Here is a 27,296-nt window from a genome sequence, read left to right on the forward strand (position 1 = left end):
GTTTTTAGTTGTTGCTAAGAAAATCAAGGATGTTCCAACTTCCCATGTTTTGCTGGTCTGCAGGTGCAGAAGAGACTGGCGGGTGGGGGGGCATAGTATGATTAGCAGAACGAAACTTGCATTTGGAGATGCCAGTGGGATATTCCATATCATATAACGTCATGTTCAGTGGTTGACTGGAATGTTCTCTCTCTGTCTCGCTCTTCTGGGATTTCCGTTTTGGGATTGTCACTCCTCCGAGTGTGCATCACTCATTTGTATATTCTATTATTATTGTCATTATTATTTTAAGTTTGGTTTTATTTCAATTATTAAATTGTTCTTATCTCAACCTACGAGTCTCCTTACCCTTACTCCTCCAATTCCTTCCCCTGTCCTCTGGGGTGGGGGAGAGTGAGTGAGCGGCTGTGTGGTGTTTGGCTGCTGGCCGTGTTGACCTATGACACCCTGGTGTGCAGATGGCATTTCACTAACTCTGACTTTCTTTTGTCTTTCTAGTTTGATGGGGAGAACATGTACATGGGCATGAACGACAACGCCCAGGAGTTTCTATCGGCGAATCAGGTAAGTGGCAATGTGCTTGGTTGGCTATGTGGTGATATTTTTCTAAGGGACTTAGGCTATGCCCAAGCACAAACATGAGGAGCTCTCTGTGAATCTGCTCTCCTGAGACATCAGGAGGGTCCGTGGAGGAGGTCAGAGCTGGCTGTTAACCCGGCTGCTGTGGATGCCCTTAGTATGGGGACAGGGACGCACTTGCATGCTGCTGTGTCTCGCTGGAGCTCGGCTTAGCCACGGCTCTCCAACGAGGCTGAATAGCTTTGCCTCAGTGTTCTTCTCTCAAAATGAAGGTGCAGTTGGTGTTGCTGGACGTGGTGAGGTTTCCAAGTATTGTGTGTAGTTCAGGTGTCTCCTTCCCCCTCGTCGAATGTTTCCTGTAGCCCCAAAAAAAGGAATCAAAGGTTTCCTGTTTTGGAGCTATAACCCATATGTGGAGGACCAAAATAGAAGTGCTCATGTCTCGCAGGTGCCTGAGCCTTCAGCACTCTCTCTGGGCTTGGATACACACGAAACAGGCATGTCCATTCAGTGGAGCCCTAAACATATATAAAGTTAAGCCCGTGCTTAGGCCCTGCTGGGAGGTGAGAACTTCAATACCTGTCTTCCTGACCAGAAGGTGAGAGATGGTCTCATCTGCATCCTCCTGAGGTGGCCTGGCATGGCTACAGTGTTCTGGGGACTCTGGGCATCTCTGAGGTGCCTGATGCTGCACCCTTGGGGTGAAACATTTCATCACATCTCGCTGCCTCTGAGGGAAAGGGCAAGTTCACTGGTAATATTTTTCAGCATCCCATTTTTGGGCTGTCTTGGGCCATTTCGTTATGGGGCCGTGTTGACCACAGCCACATGCGTGAGCTGTGCAGGGTTATGTCATGTGAAGGTAGTGTGTTGCACATTTTGAAAGGTGGCCATGTGATGATTTCCATCCAACTTGAGATGCTTCCTATTGCCCTGGACCTGGTGTGTGTGGCCTGGAGTGGGGTTGCTGGGAGGGTTTGGTACTTAACCACAGCATCACCGTGAATTACAAAACTAATGAGTCATCCATGCTGTATGTAACTCAGATCCCAGTGGCAATTAAAATACAAGCATATTAAGCTGAAAACAGGATGAAAACCTGGGTTTTTTGTCTTCTTGGAGCACGGCAGTTTGTTGGCTTGTTGCTTGGGGGAGTTGTTCCTGCTCTGGCTTTTAAAAAAGGCACACGAAGCCAGCGGCATGTGAAACCACAGCTGCCACGGCATGGGGAGAGGGCTGTTCTCACGTGAGAAGGATTTCCAGAGGGTGGGGAAGGAAATGCAAACTTTGTGTTATCGAGTGATTCAGCAGAAACAAATATGTAGTCAATCAACAATGTAATGTGGTCGATCATTAGATCCAGGAATTGCTGGGGTGCGGTAAAGGCAGAAAGGACCTGGGTGACCCCAGAGCTGTGCAGAGCCCACGAGCAAGTGGTGGATGCTCACAGGAGCTGTTGGCTTAAATACTCTGCCTTTAAAAACTCCCAAGGGTTGACCATTTCACAGCCTCACTGGGAAGGGTTGGTGGCACCAACTCAGTGAGCAGCCACCTTCTCTGCCCATGATGCGCCTGCAGGATCAGACTGGCCTGGAGCTCAACCGTGGCCAATGGGAACCGTTTGTGCTTCCTCCTCAACATCAACAGAAGTGGCCTCGCAGCCCCTGTCATATCCCGCTTTCCTCACGGCTGGGAAGCTGGAGAGAAATCAGAAGTGATGCTGCTGGGTGGGGAATGGCTTGGTGCCCCACGATTGAGGAGGAAGAAGGCTGACTTCCCAATAAAAATAGAGGCTATCATGTGGTGGAGGATTCATGCACTGTTTGAACCTGGGAGAAGGCTAAACCAAACCAGCTCAGATCCCTGCAACCTGGGAAATAGACATTTACTCTTCATTTGTTCTCTATTTACTTGGTGCCCTTTATTTCCTATTTTGAAATAGCAGTTAAGGATGAAAAGGGAGGAAGTTGATTTCTCTTGGCAGAGGGTGGGCAGGGGGCAGGTGCCCCCATTACAGGGATGTGTTTGTGTACGGGGCCGTGCTGCTGCTTTATCTCCTGGAGCAAAGGTTCTATGGGGAGTGGGGACCAACATGGAAAATGATGGGGAAGTTTGTCTGGTCTTACGTCTCCAGTTCCCCTCCTTGTGCTGCTGTGCTCAAGATGGTCAGAGAGGAGCTGGGAGTGGGACAAGGGGTGCAAGGGCACAGCATGGCACCGAGGTTCTACTGGGGTGGGTGTCCCCATGAGATTCTGCAGTGACCCCCCATAACCTCACCTGGGGAGGAAGGGTGAGCATCACAGTTCATGCCCTGCAAGGACATTAGTGGTGGTTCACACCCAGCATGAGCTTTGCCCGAGGAAGACAGGGAGCAGCCTTCCTCCCTCACCCTCGTTAGTTCATCATGTCCCTTTACCCACACGTTGTTTACCAGAGAGCACTTTATAGCACTGAGCATGACTTCATTACTAAGAACACAACTCTCCTATTTAAATGGGGGTTCCAGATGTTTTTTTATTGTTTGCTAAACCTGTTGTAACCTGAACGAGTACATTAAACAGCAGGAGCACAGTTTCACAATCCCAATTGTGAGGCTGCTAAATCACCGGCCCCGCCACGGCGGCACGGCACACGCAGGGTATTGCTCAACCCTTGGGATCCTTGGGGACAAAAATAAATCATACACACTAATTACTGGAGCCGTCACACTGTAATAAATGGGCCTGATAGGTTGGGATTTTTTTTCCCTGTTTTTGTCTTAAACTGGTGGCACTGGGCACCACTGGGCACCTGCAGCTCTTGGCAGCAGATACAGCTTCCCATTGAGCCCAGCTCGGGCACAGGGGTTAGGATGTCCAGCATTAGCAGTGGGAAATCTTAGCTTCACATCATCTGTTTTAGGGCACACTTGCTTATTTACCCCAGTTCTGTGCTACAGAGTGAGCTGCCCTGGTACCAGCATGCTTGTGATGGCCTGAGGTGAGACGGTCACCATGAAATCCCCCAGACCAACCCGAGGGCTTCCAGCCCCTCCGTGCTTTGAGGTGGATGGGAAGGGCTGGGAGAACAAGAAATTCATCTTGGTCTCATTTCAGCTGGAAGATTTCTAGGGATTCACAGATGGCAGAATTTCCATAGTCTTTGTTATAGGACATTCTGTATTGCCTTGCAATTTTTCTTTCAAAATACCTAGAAGGAGTTAGGCAGAAACAGGAATTCAGTTTATCACCTCTCCCCCCACCCTGGTTTAAACCCAGGGTGTTTTAAATGGCTCCTGCCTGTCCATGCAATGCTTTACACTTTCTGTCCAGAGATCCAGCAACTGCTCAAGCTCCTGAGTCATCCTTTCCCATCACACAGATAAGATGACTCTCATTTTCTCTGGAGCTGCAGACAGGGTGGGGTTAGGGCAGCCCCTGTGCTGAGCACTCCTCGGCCAGCGTCGCCATCCCGCAGCACACTGACATCAGCCTGATCTTAGCCCCTTGGGTGGCTTTTGATCCTAAGGAGTTTCTGCAATATCTCACGGCAAAGCCAGGATCTGGGTCTGCTTCCATCTCCTTCATCACTCCCTACCCTGCCGAGCTGCTAAATTGGGAGGGGAAGAAGGAAAAAAAAACCAACACAGCCCCAGACTCAGAATCCCAGAATTGCCTAGATGGGAAAAACCCTTTCAGATCATCGGGTCCAACCATGAACCCAACACTGACAAGTCCCCTATGACTAACCCATGTCCCTCAGCACTATGTCTACACGACTCTTCAATCCCTCCAGGGATGGGGACTCCACCACTGCCCTGGGCAACCCCTGCCAATGCCTGAGAACCCTTTCAGCAAAGAAATTCTTCCTAATAAACTCCCCAAAAAGCCCCACCAAAACCATCTGAAAGGCGGCTGATCTGCTGCCTCCCTTCTCCTTACGGGATGTGATTGCTTATGTGCTATCGGCTGCATTTCTCATCAACCCAAAAAGGGTTCATCTCAGCTGAGAATGAAATGCAGAAATACAGGAGCCTAAAACATAATGAGAGCGCTGACAGATCCCGACTCACGTCAGCACAGCCTGCTTGGGGAAAATAATTCCTCTTGTTCTATCACATAGGAGGGACATTTGACCCCAGAAGTGAGTCAAATGTGAAATGTAATTCAACCCCCAACAGGGGCCACAGTATAAATGCAACTTGACATCTGATCAAACCATCGCGGACATTTGACCCCCGAGATGAGTGAGGTCTCTCTTGTGTCTCATGAAGTCAGCAGAGCAGCATTCCTCACCCCTGGCAATTTTCTTTCTTTCTTTCTTTCCCCCCCCGCCCCCTCCCCACACAAAGACAAGGAGTTAAGTCATGTAACATTCCCAAGGAATGGACAGATTACCAGCCACGTGAGGTACTCTGAAAGATGAGTAAAAATGCAATGGTGCTGTTAAAAGAAATAAAACCACTTGCAAAAGCAGTACGAGAAGACATTTATTAAGGCCTTTGTGGTAGACAGAGTAACCCCAGGCAAGGCAAAGGTTGGGAAATTCCTCATTAGCTGGGCAGGAGTGAGGTTGGTTTTGTTTGACATGGAGACTTGTACTTGCAGGAAGGTGCTTTGTGATGGTGAATTCACTGTGCCTGGGAATACCCTGCAAGAAGGTGTCGTTATCGTACATGAGGGGTGAATACAGGCAGGAAATGCTTTGCCAGGGAGCTGGGGATGGTGTGACATTTGGGCAAGGTGTGGGACCAGCCGGGAAGAGTTGTCCCTCAGCTTGTTGGAAATAAAGACATGACTCTGTGCCCAGTGCACGGAGGGACAAAATGGAAAGTCTTAGGGGAGTGTTTGCCACATTTCTTCTCTCTCCATCGCATGTCTCTGGCTGCTGGCAGGGCAGTGGGCACCTTCAAAGGAGGAAAGAGCTGGTTACTTACCTCTGGGTGTTTGTGATCCTGATCCCAAGAGCTTTCAGTGTGTGGCTTGTTCTAGCTGAGCAACAAGCCTGTTTCTGTACCAACAAGTTAATTTGTGTGATGCCCTGTGCAAATGCTGTTACACACCAGTATGATTTATTCCAGCCTGGGAGATGCGTCAGCATCAGCAACTCTTTGCTTTTGTAACTGAGAGCACAGATAGGACCCCACCGCTTTAACCATGGGTGTTGAAAATGTGATGGTTGATTTGACAGGAAGTTATTTGTGCGCTATTTCCTCCCCCTAATGCTCCTCTTATAAGATGCTCTTCTCAGTGATGCCCAATGGTAGGACAAGGGGCAATGGGTGTGAGCTGGAACACAGGAGGTTCTGCTTAAACTTGAGAAGGAACTTCTTTCCAGTGAGGGTGCCAGAGCCCTGGGACAGGCTGCCCAGGGAGGGTGTGGAGTCTCCTTCTCTGGAGACATTCAAAACCCGCCTGGACGTGTTCCTGTGTGATCTCATTTAGGTTCCTGCTCTGGCAGGGGGTTGGACTGGATGATCTTTCGAGGTCCCTTCCAATCCCCAACATTCTGTGATTCTGTGATTCTGTGATTCTTGCTGGTCTTCTCATGCTGCCCATCAGTGTATCAAAAACGTCAGGTCTTGGCTGCCAGGAACCCTGTGTGTCCTGTGGACATGCGTGGGGGCTTTAGGTTTGCACAGGAGGATTGAGAAAGCATGGTCATGATCTCACCCAACCCTGGGGAGACACTTGATGTCGATGGCCCCGTAGAGGAGCAGAGAGACCTTTGGTTTGGACTGTTCGTGTTAGGGCGAGACTGGGTAAGTCATGGGTGGAGCTGCTCATATTTACACTGCTGAGAAGGTAGATCCGTGGGTGTAGATGTGTTTGTGCGTGGCAGCACGTGCATAAAATAGAAGGTGGGTTTGGGGTTTTTTTTTTTCTTGCTGCATGCATCAGCAGGAGCTCAGCTGATGCACCAAGAGAAATGGAGTTGAGAGAGTTTATATTTGTCACGTGCACATGCACATATACAGCACCTGGCCAGCAGGACCAGGGAAGTCATCCTTCCCCTGTACTCAACCTTGGTGAGGCCACATCTTGAATACTGTGTCCAGTTTTGAACTCCTCACTCCAAGAAGGACATGGAGGTGCTGGAGCGTGTCCAGAGAAGGACAACGGAGCTGGGGAAGGGTCTGGAGCACAAGTGTGCTGAGTTCCCAGCTGAGGGAACTGGGGTTGTTGAGCCTGGAGAAAAGGAGGCTGAGGGGAGACCTTCTGGCTCTGTCCAAGTCCCTGAAAGGAGGGTGGAAAGAGGTGGGGGTGGGTCTGTTCAACCAAGGACCAAGGGACAGGACAAGAGGAAATGGCCTCAAGTTGCCCCAGGGGAGGTTCAGATTGGATGTCACGAAAAATTTCTTCATTGAAAGTGTTCTCAGACACTGGAAGGGGTTGCCGAAGGAGGTGGTTCAGTCCCCATCCCTGGAAGGATTTAAAAGACAGGTAGTTGAGGTGCTCAGAGATCTGGTTTAATAGTGGACAGGTACAGCTGGACTCCATGATCTCAAAGGTCTTTTCCAACCAAACGATTCTATGATTCTATGATCTGTCTTCAAATGTGTCCCTATATAAACATTAGTGTGGGGTTATACCTGCCTGCCCCTTTCTCCATGTGTTAAATCCATCTGCGTATGTACCTGTGTGCTGGGATGTGTATAAATCAACATTTCCCTACTGCGCCTATTGCCCTTTATCGGTTTATCTCCATACATCTCCAAGCTGGGGTCTGTATTAGCCATAATAGATACAGTAAGTCGCTGATCTGGTGGGTCAAATGGTCAGGGCTCTTTGATCAGCCGTCAGGATGCATTAGCACCAGGGCCTCCGGTGGGGCTTGAATTACAACTTACATTTGACTCATTTCTGGGGTCAAAACGTCCCTCTTATTTGATCGAATGACAGAAATTGTATAATTTGTATATATCCCTGAGCCATGTGTGCTCTGAGTGCCACTCTAATGTGTTTTATAAAGGCACAGCTGTCTTGGTGACTTATTTAAAATGGGATTTTGAAGTAGTGTTCTTGCCATTTAATGTCCTCATTCAGGGTTACACAAGGTTTATCAAATCATAAATAACATTTAGAACATTCATTTTAGCATAACAATGGGTTTGCTAGTTAGAAGGAACTGGACAGTACGATAAAGCTGTGTTTGGTAAATAAGCAATAACAGAGAAAGCAAACGATAGCATAATTAGAAATTAATGACAGTGCAGGATGCTATGGATACCTTCCTCATGTTCTGCTAACACTCCAGACTAGACAGAGCTCATCTTGTCAGCTTCTGCTATGAAATATGCTGTCAAACCTTGTCATAATACTGGCAGACGCCTTGTCCTCCCACCAATCTCGACTGAATTGCAGCAAAATGTCAACACTTGATAAAATGAAGCTGGGTCTGGGGCAGAGCCGTGCGGAGCGGAGCCAGAACGCTGTGACTGCACAGTCATGAGGTGGCCATGGAGCCCCAGGAAGCGTGAGGACAATTAGGTGCAGCTAAGGAAGACACAAGTCATCCTCCCCTTGTTCTTGAGCCTTCTTCCCTAGTAGGAAGCTCTAAAACAGGACCAGTGTGGACATTCCCCCCCCGTGGTTCTCCTTCCATCAGTTGCTTTGAAAGAGGTGCATGGTCTGTCACTGGCAGTGGAGCGACAGCGTGCGATTGCTCGGGCGTAACGTGTTCTCATGGTGGTTGGTCCCTGACCTACAAGGACATAGAATTGCCTCGATTGGAAAGACCTTTAAGATCATCGAGTCCAATCACTAACCCAACAGCGACAAGTCCCCGACTAACCCATGTCCCTCAGCACTATGTCTACATGACTCTTCAATCCCTCCAGGGATGGGGACTCCACCACTGCCCTGGGCAACCCCTTCCAATGCCTGAGAACCCTTTCAGCAAAGAAATTCTTCTTCACATCCAATCTCAACTGCCCTTGGTGCAACTTGAGGCCATTTCCTCTTTTCCTGTCACTTGATACTTGAATGTGAAGAAGTTTCCAGCAATTGGTTTGTCCCTGAGGCTTGTAAGGTGCAGCAGGTTGCTCATGCTCACCACAGCCACTGTCTCGGACCTGGGTTTCCTCCAGAAGAAAGGCTGGAACAAAGCAGAAGACCATGCACGTGGCTGAGTGATCCCTTAGGGTCATCCTTCTTGAGTCTTGTCATAGTAAAGACTGCACAGCAGAATGGTGGAGGAAACATTAGAGCCCACCATGAGGTTATTCTTGGTGCAGTTTCCACTTGGGTCCCCTAATGAACTTCTGTGTTTCTAAAGAGTCTGATCAGTCTTTGCATATGAAGAAACTTGAGTTTGTTTTAACTTTGAGGAGACACGTCTCGGAGTCTTCATAATCTTTTGATTTTTGGCTATTGACTGGCTTGATCTATTGATCACAAGAGCAGATGATGGTCAGGGGATGTTCAGTGCTACAGAAAATCACTGATATCAGTAGAAGGTTTCAAAAGAGAAGGGACACTGTCCCCCAGGCCTTATTATGCTCCTTGGATTTGACTCTCTTGCCTCTATGCAGCATCCTGGTCTCTTCCAATCTGCAGATAGTTTGTGTTTTTGAAGTCTGGAGTCAACCACAACAGAAGCAGAGTACACCTTAAAAGTCAAAAAACTGATGACTCCCTAATCCCTTTACAATGCTATCTTGCAAATATTGCTGGAACATATATTGAGAAGGACCCTGGTGAAGAGAACTGAGAGCTTTATGCTTCCTCCACGTTGAAAGAGAGGATTTAACAGAGTTTGGCAGCACAGTGGAAGCCAGGAGTGCATCACGCTGCAGCAGCCACCCGTGCTGAGATACAGGTTTTGCTCTTTCCCTGCTGTTCCTTGAGTAATACTGTATAATTTCCTATGTTGTGCTAGAGAATAAAAAATAGAGGGAAGACATTGGTAGATATTAAATGCCTTTCTCGGCAGACAATTCAGGAAGAAGCTCATGTACTATTTTAGAATGAACAATAGAGTGTTACGTGTCATTTATTATAATCAGCAGCTAATGGAAACCCTTCCAGGCGGGGTTATGGAGGTGAGCACAACTACAGCTGATGATCCAGGCTCGTGAATTTTGCATGAACTCCTGTGTGACAGTGAGATTTTTTTTTGTTAAGGTGCAGTCCAGAAGCGATTCCTGTAACTTAGCCATATCAAGAGAAGCTTCTATTGCTGGTGTAGAGTTGGCTGTAGTGCTTAAATAAAGTAATTTAAAAAATCCCTGGGTATTACAAGCAGAACGAACATCATCTTCAACCCTTGGTCTCAAAGGATCCCTAAGTTGGTACCAATAGAGTGTTTGAAAAACATCCACCAAGCGTCACAGAGTGAAAAGCGAATGTAACCAAGCAGTTCCTAGACCAAAATCATCAGTTTCTGTTTCTATTGTGTTTATTCTGTGGAAAAAAAAAAAATAAATATCATTGTGTACAGTTGAAGATACCTGAAAGGTGACACAGAACGCCTTGTGGGGACAGAAAACTCTGTGAAGGTGTTGTGGTGGTTGAATTTCATGTGCAGACATATATTTTGTCAAAGAACTGAGGTTCCTGAATAGGTTTAGGTTTAGAGGCAGAGGCAGTAGGGAGAAGGAGATCCTCGGGGTCCTTGGAGCAGTGGTGGGAAAGCAGAGGAGCCGTACAGGCTGTGGCTGGCTGCCTGAGGGCTTGACACAGCCTCCACCACTCCTCCAAGGCCTCCTGGGTGACCACAGCCAGCTGTGCCTTTGGGTCAGTCCAAGAAGTGTTCTTTCCTTCTCTTTTCCAAGTCTTTCCCTGGTTTTCTGGAATCTGAATCAGCTCAGAGATTGTTTTTGACCCGACGTTAAAGAGCATCTGTATTAAGCAGCACACCTGATTCTAGCCCTCAGTCTGCGAGGAGTGTGATCAAAATGTGCATGAGGAGCTTCAAACAGAGCTCTGGTTTCTTTTGTGGTGGAGAAGAATTGTTTTCTTCTTTCCATAAGCAGCAAAACATTGTAAAAAAAATTAAAACTCAGTCAATGCAGAAGAGCAGTCCAGAGCTGGAGGCAACACAGCTCCAGCCCATGGTCCAGCTGTCTGGGGACTGGGGAAGTGGTGAGTACCAGAGGCTGGCAGAGAAGGAGGAGCAGCAGGACAATGTGTGTCCCACTGAGGGACTATATTTGCTGCTGCTGCATCGAGTCAAAGTTTTACATATAGAAAATATTGATACCAAGAGGAGTAACGATAGAGGGTTGGACATGGGTGTTTCTCAGCGTCAAAATGCCATGGTGCCCAGCAGTGGGGCTGAAGGAAATGTGGACCTGAGATTCCAGAAATGCTCGTTGTGTGCTGAAAGGTGAAGGAGACAGAGTTACTGGTACTGCTTCAGAGCACTATGGGGCACAGCTCAGGAAGAGGATCTGCAGCTGTGTGTGGTAACTCCTGTGACGTGAGGACAGGTGGGCTGGCAGCTCAGCAATACTGATTTACTCATACAGCCAACAGCTCATAAAATCACAGAATCCCAGACTGGTTTGGGTTGGAAGAGACCTCAAAGCTCATCCAGTTCCAACCCCCCTGCCATCAGCAGGGACACCTTCCACTAGACCAGGTTGCTCAAAGCCTCATCCAACCTGGCCGCCAACACTTCCAGGGAGGAGCAGCCACAGCTTCTCTGGGCAACCTGGGCCAGTGTCTCACCACCCTCACAGCAAAGAATTTCTTCCTCTCATCTCATCTCATCTCATCTCATCTCATCTCATCTCATCTCATCTCATCTCATCTCATCTCATCTCATCTCCATCTCCATCTCCATCTCCATCTCCATCTCCATCTCCCCTCTTCCAGTTTAAAACCATCACCCCTTGTTCTGTCACTCCCTGCCCTTGGCCAAAGTCCCTCCCCAGCCTTCCTGGAGCCCCTTCAGGTACTGGAAGACCGCTAGAAGTTCTCCCTGGTGCCTTCTCTTCTCCAGGGAAGCAAAATGTGGAGGAAGGTGGTGTGCAGCATTCTTTAGCCAACAAAGTGTTACTTTAGCAAAGACTTCCCACTGTTCTCAACACCCCTGTAAAGGGACTGCACCTGGCATATGCAGAGCTGCTGCCTTTGATGGTCAGTGTGGTCCAGGGCAAGGTGGAGACCTACACGTGGAGCAGCTCTGGAGGGAGCGGGTCACCTTTGAAGCATAGGTAGCACGTTAATATGGTGCTTAGGTGCGATTTAAAGCCCCTGACAGTGCCACAGTGCCCCTCCGGTCAGCTACCACTGCTCCTGGGAGGGTGCTGGGTTGTCCTTGAGTGGTGGCTGTCACTTCAAAGGCAATCCCAAACCTGTTCGTGCTCTATGCTTCAGCTCCTCACCCTGGGCTCATTCCTCGCCGCTTGTCTCCTGAGTTTTCCCCTGTGACACGGTGTGATTGGGAACCAGGTCTTTCCATGCCAACGCTGGATGCTGAGCTCCGATAACATCGCTATGGGTTAGCTGTGACAAGCAAGATTTTCTACCGCATCCTGTTGAGGATTTGGTTTTGGCTCCTGCTGAGGTTGGTTTGCTTCTGTAATGGACCTCTGGGGAGTGGCTTTGGAAAATTGTGTTTATTTGGGGAAATGGAGAAACATGGGCTGCAGGAATATGAAAAAAAAATTTTAAAAATCAAAACAACAGCCTGTTGCTCTTGGGATTTCCTTTCCCAAGTGATTGATTGCTGCTTCTGTTCTCATCAGAGCCGTGGCCTGAGCCAGTGTTTGGGTCTGCCATCACAACAGGGTGATTAACTGAGGAGTTATCCTCTTACTTCTATCAGGAAAGCGTTATTTTCCACTTCAGAGTTTGGATGAAGGCCTGTGCAGAAAGGAAGACCCCTCTGTAGCCTCAGCCGGCTGCAGGATGAGCCCTTCAGTCCCTGGGGGGCTGTCTGGGACACGTGCAGGTTGGGCTCCACTCCAGCCCCACGGTGGCCTGACCGGCTCTGCAGAGCATCCCGGGGCTCTGCAGGTACTGGAGGATGAGGAGGGTTATGTGTCCCCAGTGCAGCCATCCAGCTCCTCATGATGTGACTCAGGTGCTCACTCCATCCTCTCCTCGCTCGTGTAGCTGGATGGAGCCATGGACCCGAACTGGTGTCCAGCAGTGCCCTGGCAGCTTGCCTGGGAGCATGAGGTGGTCCCCAGCCCCTCACTGCTCTGGTGTAGTGGTGGGACCCCATGAAGAGCCAACCCATGAGAATGGGCTGGCTTGGTGCCTGCATGCCATGGATCAGTTGTGTCAGCTCTTACGCTTCTGCTGCGGGACTTGTTCAGTAGAACCCTGGGCATCCCCTTCTGGAAGTCTGAGGGGATCAGCATGGGTGCAGCTGGCAGGTACCTGGGCAGGGGAGCATAGGTGCTGTGGGTGACCCAGGCAGGGGAGCGTGGGTGCTGTGGGTGACTCAGGGATTGTGGGTGCCCTAGGTGACCCAGACAGGAGAACGTGGGTGCCGTGTGTTGCAGGTGCCTGGGAGGGGAACGTACAATGCAAGTACAAGGGAGGAGGTGAGCATGCGATGTGGGTACCGTGGGTGGGGAACGTGCCTTGCAGGTACCCAGGAGGGGACTGTGTGGGCCACCAGTCCTTTGTGGTCCTGCTCCCTTGCAGAGGCTTAGACCTTTCCCTATCAAGTGATGCACCAGGCCAGGCTGCGCAGAGCTCTGATGGGAACCAAAAATCAGAGTCCCTTGGGGATGCACTAGTCTTTGGCAGGGAGCTTCTGCTGAGGACCGTGCTGGGTCTTGCTAATCAGTGACACCGCTTTCGTGATCAGCTGCCTCTGAGCAAGCCTGAATTAAATTTATCTTAAACTAGGAAATCCATCAACAGCCATCAAAAGTCCCTGAGCTGATGCTCAAGTCTATACATCTGTGTACACTGTAAAGGGCAAAATATGACTTGGCTTTTATTACTTTAATTAAAACATGAGTGAAGAGTATGAGATTCATATTAAATTGTATTTTCCTGGCTGCTGTGTGAAGGAGCTAACTGATCTGATTACCATGAAGATTACAAACTATCAAAGTGAAAAAGAGCTTTTTGCAAGTATTCCGTATTAAACCTTCAAACATAACACTTTAAGAATAATTATAGTTGTATTACTGGAAAATGATTCATGAATTCTGAATAAATATAAGACCCTTAAAGGGAAATGTTCCAAGACCACAGTCTTCGTTCCAACCTGATGAAATTTAGTATCATTTTGCAGCTGTAGAATAAAATGAAAAAAAATATGTACATAGACTGTATTGAGTATATGTCAGACTAAACTAATGAGATTTTTTTCATCAACTCTAAGCACGCACACAGACAAATGGAATAGCCATTCTCATTTTCCATAATAGAAAGCACCGAAAGAGAAGGCAGAAAGGATCTTACTGCTCACAAGTCTTTATTCTACCCTTGATTGTTAAATAATATATTTTATGTTCTCATATCTCGCCTGCAGAATGTTTGAACTGACATTAATGGGGATATAAGAGAAAAGAGCGAGCTTAAAAAGAAAAAAAAAGTGAGGAAAGGGCTAGGATTGGGAATTTTATTAATATTCCCAGTGGGCTGTAATAAAGATACTTTTCACACAATACAGTGAATGTTTACAGCAGACAATTTAGTTTCCTTCCAACAATTATGAGAGAAATTGAATCTCAGGAAATGTTAGTTTTCTCTAAAATTAGACATAACAATAAAGATAGTCCTGAAAGTTTATTAAGGAGTGAAGAGAAAAAAAAAATAAAAAATAAATTAAAAAGTCATCAATCTCTGGAAGACAATTTAGCAAAATTATTTTAAGAATTCCAGCTGACTTCTAAACAAAACCAGATACCTACGTGGCGCTGAGGGTGGGTGCTCCCCACGCTGTGCTCGAAGCTGGGACCTGCTTTTCTTTCCAGCAGCTGATTTTTCCCAGGCTTCAGCAATTCCTAATGCATTTTGGGGCTGTTCAGCCTGGAGAAGAGAAGGCTCCAGGGAGATCTTATAGCGGCCTCCCAGTACCTGAAGGGGCTACAAGAAAGCTGGGGAAGGACTTTTCATAAGGGCAGTTAATGACAGAACAAGGGGAAATGGGTTTAAGCTGAAAGAGGGGAGGTTTAGATTAGATATTAGGAAGAAGTTCTTCACTGTGAGGGTGGTCAGACACTGGAACAGGTTGGCCAGAGAAGCTGTGGCTGCTCCTCCCTGGAAGTGTTGAAGGCCAGGCTGGATGAGGCTTTGAGCAACCTGGGCTAGTGGAAGGTGTCCCTGCTGATGGCAGGGGGGTTGGAACTGGATGATCTATAAGGTCCCTTCCAATCCAAACCAGTCTGTGATTCTATGATTCTATGATGTTGGAAGCAAATACCCAAAAGGTGCTTGTTTCCACCACGGACCCATCGGTGAAGGAGGATGCCCATCACTTTTGCAAGCAGATGGGGTGCAAGGTAGTAGAAGGTCACGCTCCTCTGCGTGTAGGTTGGGATGCTCCAAGCCCAGGAGCCCACACTGGTGTCAAAAGGACAATATGTGCTAGTCCTCACCTGCCCACCCCTCATCCCAGGGCAGGTTTTCCTGCCCTGAACACATGAAAGGGAAACATTATTATTTACATCAAAAATAGCAAAGTTGGAGGAACCCCATTTCATCACATCACAGAATCACAGAATGTTGGGGATTGGAAGGGACCTCGAAAGATCATCCAGTCCGACCCCCCTGCCAGAGCAGGAACCTCAATGAGATCACACAGGAACACATCCAGGCGGGTCTTGAATGTCTCCAGAGAAGGAGACTCCACACCCTCCCTGGGCAGCCTGTCCCAGGGCTCCAACACCCTCACTGTAAAGAAGTTTCTTCTCAAGTTGAAGCAGAACCTCCTGTGTTCCAGCTCACACCCACTGCCCCTTGTCCTACCATTGGGCATCACTGAGAAGAGCCTGGCTCCATCCTCCTGACATTCGCCCTTAACACATTTATAAACATTAATGAGGTCACCCCTCAGTCTCTTCTTCTCCAAGCTAAAGAGCCCCAGCTCCCTCAGCCTTTCCTCAGCAGGGAGATGCTCCACTCCCTTCATCATCCTGGTGGCTTTGTGCTGGACTCTCTCAAGCAGTTCCCAACTCCACATCAGCAGGAGTGTCAGGAAGTTGAAAGCTGTGTGTTTTTGCAGGAGTATTTGCATGCCCTCTTGCAGGTGCAGTTAATATTGCCTCTTGTGCAAGACATGATGTTTCCTCCGGCCCCTTGCACAGGGGCAGAGCTCTGCGTGCAGTCACGTGTGGCTTGGCATGTACAAAGGACTAGTTAGCAAAACACTCGCAGCTTACAGGCCTTTCAGTTTTTCCTGAGAAAACTGGTCAAAAATGTCAAGAGAGGAGCCGCAAGGAAAGGGTGGAAATTATGGGGCACTCGAATGCAGCTTCAGGAATGAATCTATCATCCCAGAGATGCTGGGATCAAAAAGAGAAAGCAACTCTGTAAAATGCAAAAAAAACTCTGAAGCTCTTTGAGCAACTCATGTGTTTAATTTTTGAAACGCTGCGAGTTGAACACTCAGTGTAATTCTTCTGCTTGCCCTGAATTCCAGACTTCTGCATCAAGATGTGCTGCAACATGCATGTTAGAGGGACCTACTCCCTTCTACTTGTGTGTTTTTTCTTGTCTGTGCCATCCTTGATTGCCAGCATCTGCCTCACTCTGTTTCAGTCTGGAAAGAGGTTACTGTTATTTGATATTAAGATTAGGGGTGGGAGGAAAACTGGGGAAAGCTGCTGCAGCTTAGCCTTCAGCCAAGCATCTCATCATCTCCTCAAAAGGATCTGTCCCATTTTGATCATATAAGGGTCTAAACTAGGATGATGCTTTTTGGTAACACCAAGTAGGACTCTGAGCTATCCAATTTGGTACCAATATTAGCAATAGAAGCATTGAGCTCTGAGTCATCACAGGTTTGTGAAAATATCTCAGCTTTGGGTGGGCTTGGGTTTGAAAAGTGGCAGCTGAAGCCTGTGAGTACTCTGGGCAACTGTGAATTTTTACCATGGGGTCAATGTTTTGGCTTTGTTCCCTGCTGCCCTGTGGTGCTGAGAGCCTCCCCATTAGCATCTCTTTCTCTCATTTGGGCTCTTCCACCTCTGCCCATTTCCCTTGGAACAATTCAGGGTCTACCTGCCATGTTGTAAACTAGTAAAAATAATAGAAAAATCTCTCCAGCTGTTTAATGAATGAAATGTTTCAGTTGGTTTGGGCTCCAGATATCTGGGGCTGGTTTTCTGTGGATGCAACTGCTAATGGAGTGCCTTCCACCTCATGCCTTGTGTGTTGGGTTGGGTCCCTCGTGGTCATGCGATGAAGGTTGTGCTGGTGTTAATATGAGCCCTCTTGTACCCTCATCTCCTCTGCAAAACTTTTCCCTGTGTCAACAAATGCTGTCCGTTGTCTCTAGAACCTCTACAATGGTCCTTTCTCACCACCAGCATTGGAGATGATCACTGCCACAGGCTTCTGGCTGTGACCAGCAGCTTGGTGTCCTGGCTGTCCTTCTAGATAGAGTTGTCATTACTTTAGGGAACTCATGTGATTTTGGTTGTTCATTTGGTGGTTTTCCTTTTTGCCTTTTTCTGGAGAGGTTGGTACCTACTCTAGCTATTCATTTTGTCTGTGTTGCTTAATGTTTTAGAAGGTATTTGATGAGTATCTGTGATTTAGGACATAGATGAGCCCCACTCCTCACAGCAACATGTGTGTTCCTGTCTTTTTTTAGATATCATACATAAGCCTGTTTTTATTAAAGAAAAAAAAAACCTGTTAAAATTGTTAAAGATAAAATCTGTTTGTTTCAAAAAATTCACATATTGGAGGCTTAAGGCTGAGATTTTCACACCTACGCTGGGGATTTGGATACTTGGCCATGCACCATGTTACAGTTCTCACTATTTTGTCATGAGTCTCTTGGTGCTTCATGCTCTCCCTAACAGCCCAGCACCTTTGTGCCCTTGTGACATGACAACTTCTGCTTTGGAAAAGCGAATAAATGAATAAAATTCTTACACTCGTGGTTGTGGAGGAAGGCTTGTAATTGTGGCGCTCAGATGCTAAATAAATGCCAACGAGGTAGAGAGGGATCCCGGGTGATTATCTTGACATCTCATGGACTGGGAGGACTAGCACATTGGTGAGTTTTGTATATGTAAGGTCTGCAAGGAGTGAGGCACCCCCATCCCATAGTTAATCTTTAATATCACCTTTGACCAACCAAAACCAGGTCATGCTTATCAGAGAATTGCAGAATGGTTTGGGTTGGAAGGGACCTTAAAGCTCATCCAGTTCCAACCCCCCTGCCAGGAGCAGGGACACCTTCCACTAGACCAGGTTGCTCAAAGCCTCATCCAACCTGGCCTTCAACACTTCCAGGGAGGAGCAGCCACAACTTCCTTGGGCAACCTGGGCCAGTGTCTCACCACCCTCAGAGCAAAGAATTTCTTCCTCAGGTCTCATCTTAACCTCCCCTCTTCCCGTTTCAAGCCATCACCCCTTGTTCTGTCTTTAATTGCCCTTATAAAAGGTCCCTCCCCAATAAAAGGTCCCCCCCCAGACGTTGCCTGCCCCAGCTTTGAGGCAACACCCGCCCAAACCCAATCGTTGAGACTGAAATCAGGTAGGTGCTCTTGCTGTCTCATCTCAGGGTTTACATTGGCAAAGCTGACTCAGAGGTATCTGGCTTTGGCACTTCTCCCGTGTGCTGGAGCCAGACTCTGGGGCTGAGGGTCTTTGGGAGAACGTGGGAGGCTGATTTATTGCGCTGGTGATCTCAGTTAATTTCCTTTTCCCATTTCGGCAACTTCCTGGCAGTCTGAAATGTTTTGCAGTGGATGGACAGGTAAAGGATTTCAAGCTCCTCTTGGGGATAAAGAGGAGAGAGAGAGAGGAGGGAAGAAGGTGGCATTTTACAAAGCATTGATATGTTCTTAATTTTAATAAAATAAGAAAAAAAAAAAAAAGAGGTAAGCAGCACCTTAGCTGCTAAAGCGACAGGCGCTTAAGAAGCACTGAATAAATACATAAAACATATTTGCTGAAGGCATTTGTCGTTGGAAGTTTAAACATTAAACATGCCTGCTTCATCTGATACCATAATAAAGCTGAGATGTTCAAAGAGCCATTAGTGGTGCTCTGGCTACGGCTTTACATCTTCACTATATGTACCAAAGAAGCCGCATTATATCAGCGATGCCTCAGTGAGTTTTGCTCCCAGAAGGGAAAAATAAGTGAATTCTGGGACAGATTTCAATGCGTCTCGGACTTTTTTGTAGTGTATTTCCCCTTTTGTATTGAGCACCGTGGGTGTTTTGGTATTTATTGTTCCTTTGTAAAGTGCTGGGGCAGGTCCATGGGAGGCAGCAGCTCTGCCATTGTCCCTCTATCCTCGGACTTAATAAAAGCTGGCTCGGAGCCTGATGAGACAAATAAACAGGTTTGTGTATTTAGGTTTTTTTTTTTTAAATTACAGGATAAGGAGGAACACAGATACTCAATCCATTAAGAAATAACTAGGTGGGTGATTCACTACCGTGTGTGTAAATGGCACTAACTCTGCTCTGCCTGCGCAATTTATTAATACTTCACGGGAGGAAAAAAAAAATAAAAAATAAAATATTTTAATCTCATAATGGATGATGAGCTGTGAAATTGCTTCTGCAGCAGCTGGGCACCCTGGGGGAGGTGCTAGATTGCACCACATTATGCAAGCTCTCCCCACATCTCTGCCTGCCTTGTGCTAATCAGCTATGTCCAGTCTGGGTGATGGGGAGGAGGAGTGCTGCTGCTTCCCTTGGACTTTATTCCTTTTTATTTTTCTTTTTTTTTAAAATGTATTTAGTTTTCTTGTCAATTTTCTTTGGGATCCCAGGTCTGACTTTGGAAGTGTGTAGGCTCAAAGACTTTCCTGCTCTAGTGGAAGGTGTCCCTGCTGATGGCAGGGGGGTTGGAACTGGATGATCTATAAGGTCCCTTCCAACCCAAACCAATCTGTGATTCTATGAAATCTGAGTGCATTTGTGGTGAGCGATGCTTTGGGCTTCAAAGGTCCTGACCTGATCCCTGCCACCACTGGCCACACTGGCTCACAACATTAAATAACCAGAAATTTAGCAAATGTCCTGGGGTGACCCAATTTGTGATTTCATCGGGCTGATACCCTCATTTTGTAGGCGAGAATACCAAGAGCAACAGAGCTGGGGAAGGGTCTGGAGCCCAAGTGTGATGAGTTCCCTTGTGGCTGAGGGAACTGGGGTTGTTGAGCCTGGAGAAAAGGAGGCTGAGGGGAGACCTTCTGGCTCTGTCCAAGTCCCTTGGAGGAGGGTGGAGAGAGGTGGGGGTGGGTCTGTTCAACCAAGGAACAAGTGACAGGACAAGAGGAAGGGGCCTCCAGTTACACCAAGGGCAGTTGAGATGGGATGTGAGGAAGAATTTCTTTGCTGAAAGGGTTCTGAGGCATTGGAAGGGGTTGCCCAGGGCAGTGGTGGAGTCACCATCCCTGGAGGGATTTAAAAGATGGGTAGATGTGGCACTTAGGGACATGATTAATGGTGGGCTTGTCAGTGTTGGGTTTATGGTTGGACTTGATATTCTTAAAGGACTTTTCCAACCAAAACAATTCTATGATTCTGAGTTGTTACTGTTGAGCAGCAGCTTTGCTCTACCTTTGTAGGCTTAGACTGGGGCCACGAGCAGCATCGACACTCCGAGCGCTATGAACATTCTTTTGTGCACTACATGGACATCCCGGCTTTAAGTGCTTCGGCTGAATATAGGAAGTCAGTGTGCATGTACTGTGATGAGAGAAATCCGGGTGCAGTGTAGGACCACTTAGGAAAAAATTGCAGGTTGCCCCCTTAGGCTCCAGAAGGGATTTGCAGTGTTTCCTTCTGCAGTTGTGCTGGTAGTGGGCTCTCAGTTGTGTCCTGTGTGTGTCTTGACACCTTGCAAACACCCGTGCTGTGGCTGGAGATTTGCACTGGGGTTGGAGGAGCACACAGGGCTTCATTTGAAAATTTATCTTTGGTGATGGGAAGAAAAAAGAAAAACAATCAGGGCAGATGTGGGAGAAGAAAAGCCTTGACTTAAGATGGGTTGTGTTGCTATTATGGCTTTGCTGGAGGATCTTGCTGCAGATGTCTAGGTAAAGCGGTATTTGTATGGCTCTGCTGGCTGTGTGCAGAGGGCTAGGACATATCCTTTGAGGTGAAACTCTGAAAAACTTGCTACAAAGCATTTGTCAAAGTGAGCCACGACAGCTTTTTTAATCCCTTAACCCCACACCTTCAGTTTTGAGCAGAAGGGAAATACTCTGTAAGATAAAAACCGAAAGGAGACAAGCGTGGTACAGAATAGTTTCCTTCCTGCTCTGGGTCCTTCTTGCTCGACTGAAGCCAGGTCGAATTAATTTCTTAGAGTGCTTTATACTAATTCTTCCTTGCATGCACTCCATTACTGTTTCCAGGCTGCCTTATCTCTTGACCTGCTTACAGTGCATTATACATCCTTATATAACGTACCCTCAGCTCAACACACAATACCGGATCCATGCAGTCCAACAATGAATTTCTGTGAAGTGCACTGATCTTATTATGCAAGTTCACTATGCCATGAGACAAAAAAGCCAATTATGTAAAATCTGTACTCCTCAATAATTCCCAGAAATGCATGATATTCTCGAGTAGAATATTATCATCTTCCTTGTATTGGCTTCCAGACGAGATACTGGGAAAGAAAAGAAAAGGGGTTTTATTAGTCTGGCCCAGTCAGTCTAATTTTAGATCCCAACTGATTCCTCTCTCACTGGATGTACAGTTCCTTCAATATCTTTTAAAAACAGGCAAAAAATCATTATAAACAGTTTTAAAGAGGCTGATTGTGAGACAGATGACAGAGGGTACACTTTGCCAACGTGGAGCGGAGCTTGCACGTCTCCCAGCTTTCCCTGGAGCACTGCCACGTTTGCTTTGAAAAAAATAGGGAAGAATAGCCACAAAAACACGTATTAAAGTGAAATAGTTCTCTCATCAACGTGGGTAAGTAAGTAAAACATAGGTGAAGCTAGATATCACTACGGGTGATCCAGGAGCAACTGCACATCAAACATGCCTTGAAGTCCTGGCCCTGCTTATGAAGATACAACAAAGAGTTTTCAGGAGCTCTGGTTGCATAAGTCAATATCGAACACTTGTGAAAACACTGTTGGCAGACTTTGAGCCTTAATATTCCATCTGCTTATTCAGAAGTTGAAGGTCTTTGTTGTGATGTTGCCATACAGAGCTCAGCCTCCAGAGCTGGAGATGGGGAGGGGTCCAGACGTGTCACCTCCACGTGTGCTGTGACATGTGTAAACCAGCATGGATCAGGACAGCATGGGGCAGAGGAAGGTGATGCCTGGACATGCTCTGTCTCATGAAAATGGCATTTCAAAGAAGTTACAGCAGAAAATCTGCAAAGCAGTAGGTTTGAGCGAATTTCGTAAGGAGCCTGGGGAACTCCCCACCAGTAGATGTTGATGTCAAGAATGTAATAGAGATGCAAGGAGGTGGAAAGGCAATAAAACCAGGTGAGTTAGGTGAAAGGGAGGAAAGAATTGTTCTATTCTCTGAGGAGCTTCCATAATTGTTCACTAAGGATTTTTAGATCTCCTCCAAACCCCTAGATAGTTATGGCTAATTTTTAGGTCAGCATGTTTGACCAGACAAACTGCTGGTCTAATTGCTTACATGACTCTTGAGTTCTTGGGAGGATAGTATGTGGTTGTGGGTTTCCATTCCCCAATCCAAGTGATTTGAGAGCTTTTCTCCCCAGGATGTACTTAGTGGCATGAGAAAGTGGATCCAGAGGGACAGTTGTCCCAGGAGGTTCGAGTGGAGCTCTCTTTTGGGCCATGCTGTGGCTCTGACAGAGCCCTTCCCTGCACTCTCTTCCAAGGCAATTGCTGCCTTGCAATGAAAGAAGGAAAGGCTGAGATATCTGAGGTGGATTACAATTTTCTTCCCCTTTATTCCTGGGCGTAACTACTTCCAAAACTCATTTTTGTCTGTGTCCCCAGGGAATTAGAGGTCTGTCTCTTTCTCTCTTCCCCAGAAGGATAAACACAGCGTTACTAATCCTTTATATACCACTGCATGCTGCACTGCTGCTTCCATGCATGTATATCTGCCTTTATGGTAAGTGTAACCTTTTCTTGAACCAGAGATTTTCCTGAACAAGAGCCCTTTGGGATCTGTGTGGGCTTTCCTGGATACATTTTTAATAAACAAAATAATTTGACTGCAAGCCCATTACCTATTCCCTGTTTGTTCTATGGGATAGTTATTTCCATGCCTGTAAAAAAAAAATCCACTAACTCATAGGGCAATCAAAGGAAGAATGACAACCAGGACAAAATGGGTATGTGTTGTGATAAACCAGTCCATCTTCAGCATCATACAGCACAGCTTTATATATTGTCTGTAAATAATGGCCTCAAAAAGATATTAAATCTTTAGGAAAAAAAAAAATCAAGCCTAATTGTAACTATATTTTTGTTTTCCATTTTAGTTTATGTACAGTATATGACTTTTGCAGAGACATTTTTATTCCAGGAAAATGACAGGCCAACAAGAAGCCATAATTGCACTGATTTTTAGAAGTGCCTGCATTACTACAGATCTGATGTACTGCAAGACATGAATCAGAAAAATTCTATTAAAAAATCTCTTGAATGGCTGACACAGGAGTATTATCCACAATGATTAATTTGACTTGGTCATTATGAACACAGACAAGTCTGACAAAATTGCATTTCATTCCCCACTGAATTCATAAAATCACTATACACATAATAAGAAGTTATAGTTCTCTGCTATCCACTATTCTTGACAGGATTCCAGTATCTGGATAAGATACTGATTAAAAAAAAATAAGTGGAGGGAGAGAGGGAGTTGGGAGCCTTTTTAAAAGCCTACAATAGGACTGATTTCTTTTGCTATAAATTGTTGGTAGAACTCCATTATTTTTAGCTTTTTTATTTTATTTTTTTTTGTGAAATGGTGATGCAGGTCAACTGCAGCTTGGACAATATCAAAACTGACTGGAATCTCTGATTTCCTTCAGAAGGGATGTGGCAGAAATGCACACACATGCTTCCCACCAAGAATCCCACGTACCTGAGGGCATGGGGCAGGGACCATCACCGCTGCTGCCTCTGCTCAGCCACAGCCACAAGCAAATCCTTACCCAGATTGAAGGGGTAGATTGATGGGAATTGTCCATCATACAGATGAGGATTAATAACAGGTAGCTTGAGCGTCATTTCCAACCTGCATAATGAGGTAGCAATGGACAGGTTGAGGGTAGAGAATCCCAAGAATGATGTTTCTGGCTTTGGTGGCATGTAAAACAAAAACATCTTCTCCTGTGAGTAGCAGAATTAGGTGCATGCCTCCCAAAACTTGATCTTTCTGAGTGAACTGAGATTCTCTGTTCCCTCTGAATATTCCTGGCTGGTTCCCTTCACAGTCACTATCCTTCTGAGCACCACAGCACCATGTCACATCCTTCTGAGCACCATGTCACATCCTTCTGAGCACCACAGCACCACGTTACAGCCATCACTTTGCTCTTGTAGCAACTGGCCAAGGAGAGCAATGACTACTAGAGCAAGCGTGGAAGTTTAGGACCCTGGTATCTCCCTTCCGTGCACATGTGGTTCTGTGAAACTCATAGAATTTGGTTGAAACCACCCGTCAGGTTCAACTTTTGTAAGACACATGGCTGTGTTACTGCGTGGGATTTGTGTCTGTAGGAGGTGGGACAAGGTCAACTCATGTAAAGTTGGGAGGTGCACATCCAGCTCCAGTCAGAGGTGGTTGAGCTGGAGGCTGGCTTTCTGCTGTGGGTCATCGTAGCAGGCAGAGCCTGGACCAGAGCAACGCCTGCACTGTGGGAGGAAATGGTGAGAAACAGGGAACGTGGAGGTGTGTGCTTGCTCTTTGGGTGAGTTGATGTGTTTGGGATTTAACTATGGAAGAGGAACACAGAGATGGGCAGAGCCCAGCTCTCCTGCAGGTTGCCTGCTGCTCTCTGCTCCCCAGTGTGGCTGCTTTTTGCTGAAGATTGTGCAGACGTTTCCAATGCACATTTATGTTCATGCAAAAAAATAATTTTTTTTTCCCTTTTCAACCACATTCCCATAGTCAAAAACCTAAACGTGTGAAAATTAATGTCAAAGAGGCTGGGAACACTTCAAAGACAATTTGTAGATAGTATGTGACTGACTTAATAAATATTTCTTTACAGTATTTATCCAACTCTACCCAAGTAATTCATTGGCCCTGCTATTCACACGCTGGATCTCCGCGTGCGAAGATGAGGCAAATCAATTTCCATTCCTAAGACCCAGAGCTGCTGACGTGGAAAATCAGAGCTACTTCACTTCTTGGCACGGGGCTTTGGGAGTCGCAGGTGTGAGCACAGCCTTCCAGCATCCCCCTGGAGAAGGGTGCTGAAGGGGTCTGAACCCCTGCCCACCATCCCCTGGGTCACCCTGCAGTGAGCACCAGGCCATTTCCCTTGCTGGCTCCATTTCTCTGTAGTTTGCAATGTCCAAATGACTCCTGCCTTCTCCTGCCACCCCAGCTGTTGGTTCTGTCCCTGTGGATGCATTCAGTGCTTTGCACAGAGCAGAATCCCTCGTGGTTCACTTATCAAAATCCTCTTCTTGCAAATACAATCATGCCTGTGCTGAGGGGTGTGTGTGGTGGGAGAGCAGGTTGGAGGAAATGCAGGGTAGCTTGCCTTCATGAAGCTTTGCTTTCCACTTACTCATTGTGTGTGGACTCTTTTCCTCTTTATATGGCCCATGATCTTAGAATCATAGAATGGTTTGGGTTGGAAGGGACCTTAAAGCTCATCCAGTCCCAACCCCCCTGCCATCAGCAGGGACACGTTCCACTAGACCAGGTTGCTCAAAGCCTCATCCAGCCTGGCCTTCAACACTTCCAGGGAGGAGCAGCCACAGCTTCTCTGGGCAACCTGTTCCAGTGTCTCACCACCCTCACAGTGAAGAACTTTTTCCTAATATCTAATCTAAACCTCCCCTCTTTCAGCTTAAACCCATTTCCCCTTGTTCTGTCACTAACTGCCCTTATGAAAAGTCCTTCCCCAGCTTTCTTGTAGCCCCTTCAGGTATTGGGAGGCCGCTATAAGATCTCCCCGGAGCCTTCTCTTCTCCAGGCTGAACAGCCCCAACTCTCTCAGCCTGTCCTCACAGCAGAGCTGCTCCAGCCCTCGCATCATCCTCGTGGCCTCCTCTGGACTCATTCTAACAGGTCCATGTCTTTCTTGTGTTGTCTTCTCTCAACCTGGTTTGCCCTGCAGCTTGTCTGAGCACTGGCACATGGTGAATCCTTTTGTATGTAGGCAAGGGAAGCGGGGAAAGTCTCTGTATGAAAAAGTGATGTACTTGTCTGGCTTCTGACCCACTCTGGTGCATCATCTAGCTTTGGTGCAGACGAGATACTCCACAAACCACCTGGTTGTTTTTCTGTAGCCCCTTTCCCGAGCTGCACTCTAGAGCTCATGGTGCAGGTAGGAGAGAAGGACTCTCCCTGGGGACACAACCCTCGCGTCCCAGGTCCTGCTTCCATCCCTGTGTTCAGCTGGGCTCACGTGGGAGGCTGGGCATTGCCATTACTGCTCCTGGTACGGCGTGGGCAGCCCATAACCTCCCTGTCCTCCCTGCTCTTCATGCACACCAGGAGCTCAAGGTGTGGCCCTTGGTCATACCTGTGAGCCTCACAAATAGCAATGTTTTCCTCACTTTGCAGACATGCTAGTCTGGGTTTGGTCTGCTTAGACCCATCTAATCCCTGAAGTGTCTACAGGGTCACGTTCCTATGGCTGTAAGCTCTTGCTTTAGCTGCAGGAAAAACGTAGTTAGTAGATGAGGGATGGTACAGAGTCCATGGTGTTTTGTGTCACCTGGATGATTAGGGTGGGATGGATCATGCCAGCCAACAGATTTCCTTGTACCTTACCAGGAATAAATGTTCTTTTTTAGTCTCGTATTTACTGTTGAGTGTTATTTGTTAAGGCAAATATTTACCTGCAATAATAATGCAAATCTCTGTCCTTCTCACTGGGAATAATATTTCTCTGAATCAATGGTTGGCTGTAACTACTGGATTCTCGTGGATAACCACGGAACGTGACTCAGTGAAGAACTGGGGTCACTGGACATCAGCCATGCTGCTGAGGAGAACAGCTTCCCAGGTCCTTGGTCAAGTCACATCCTTTATGATTAATACCAACATGCAGTGAAGAGATGGTGCTGGCCATCTGTAGAGTGTTTTGTAAAGGACGACACTGTCCTCCCCTCCCGAGAGGTGAAAGGCAGGAGAAATCTAAAGGCTTAATTTGTAGATGTGCTCAACACTTGTAGCTCCCTCCCAAGTCACCTGCACGTTGAATTCTCAGTGTCCTTTAAAACACAGCTGCATGAAAGGGTGGTGGAGAAGCTGCATGGCCTAAGCACAGCCAGATGGACACATCTCTTCATATCCCCACATCACCTCCCCTCCAACCCTCTGTCCTCTACCTCTGAATCTGCAGGTGGACAGAGACAGTCCAGGGAACCGTGTTCAAGCTTGGATTTCAAGACGGAAAAATTGTTTTTAAATATGATTTTGGAGCGTGTCCAGAGAAGGGCAACGGAGCTGGGGAAGGGTCTGGAGCACAAGTGTG

At 47.0% G+C, this 27,296-nt stretch overlaps 1 protein-coding gene across 1 annotated transcript in view; it reads left to right on the plus strand.

Moving 5' to 3' along the window:
- Window positions 1–498: 498 nt before the first annotated feature.
- LOC104525507 (TOX high mobility group box family member 2-like) overlaps window positions 499–27,296 on the plus strand; it is a gene marked incomplete at both ends in the record, with an annotated part of 31,073 nt that continues 4,275 nt past the window's right edge. Inside the window, one exon of the mRNA XM_010168681.1 lies at window positions 499–564. Within this exon, the coding sequence (XP_010166983.1) occupies window positions 499–564 (66 nt within the window). The remainder of the gene's footprint in view (window positions 565–27,296) is intronic.

This window comes from Antrostomus carolinensis, unplaced genomic scaffold (assembly GCF_000700745.2).
Source record: "Antrostomus carolinensis isolate BGI_N321 unplaced genomic scaffold, ASM70074v2 scaffold6740, whole genome shotgun sequence".
Taxonomy (NCBI): domain Eukaryota; kingdom Metazoa; phylum Chordata; class Aves; order Caprimulgiformes; family Caprimulgidae; genus Antrostomus; species Antrostomus carolinensis.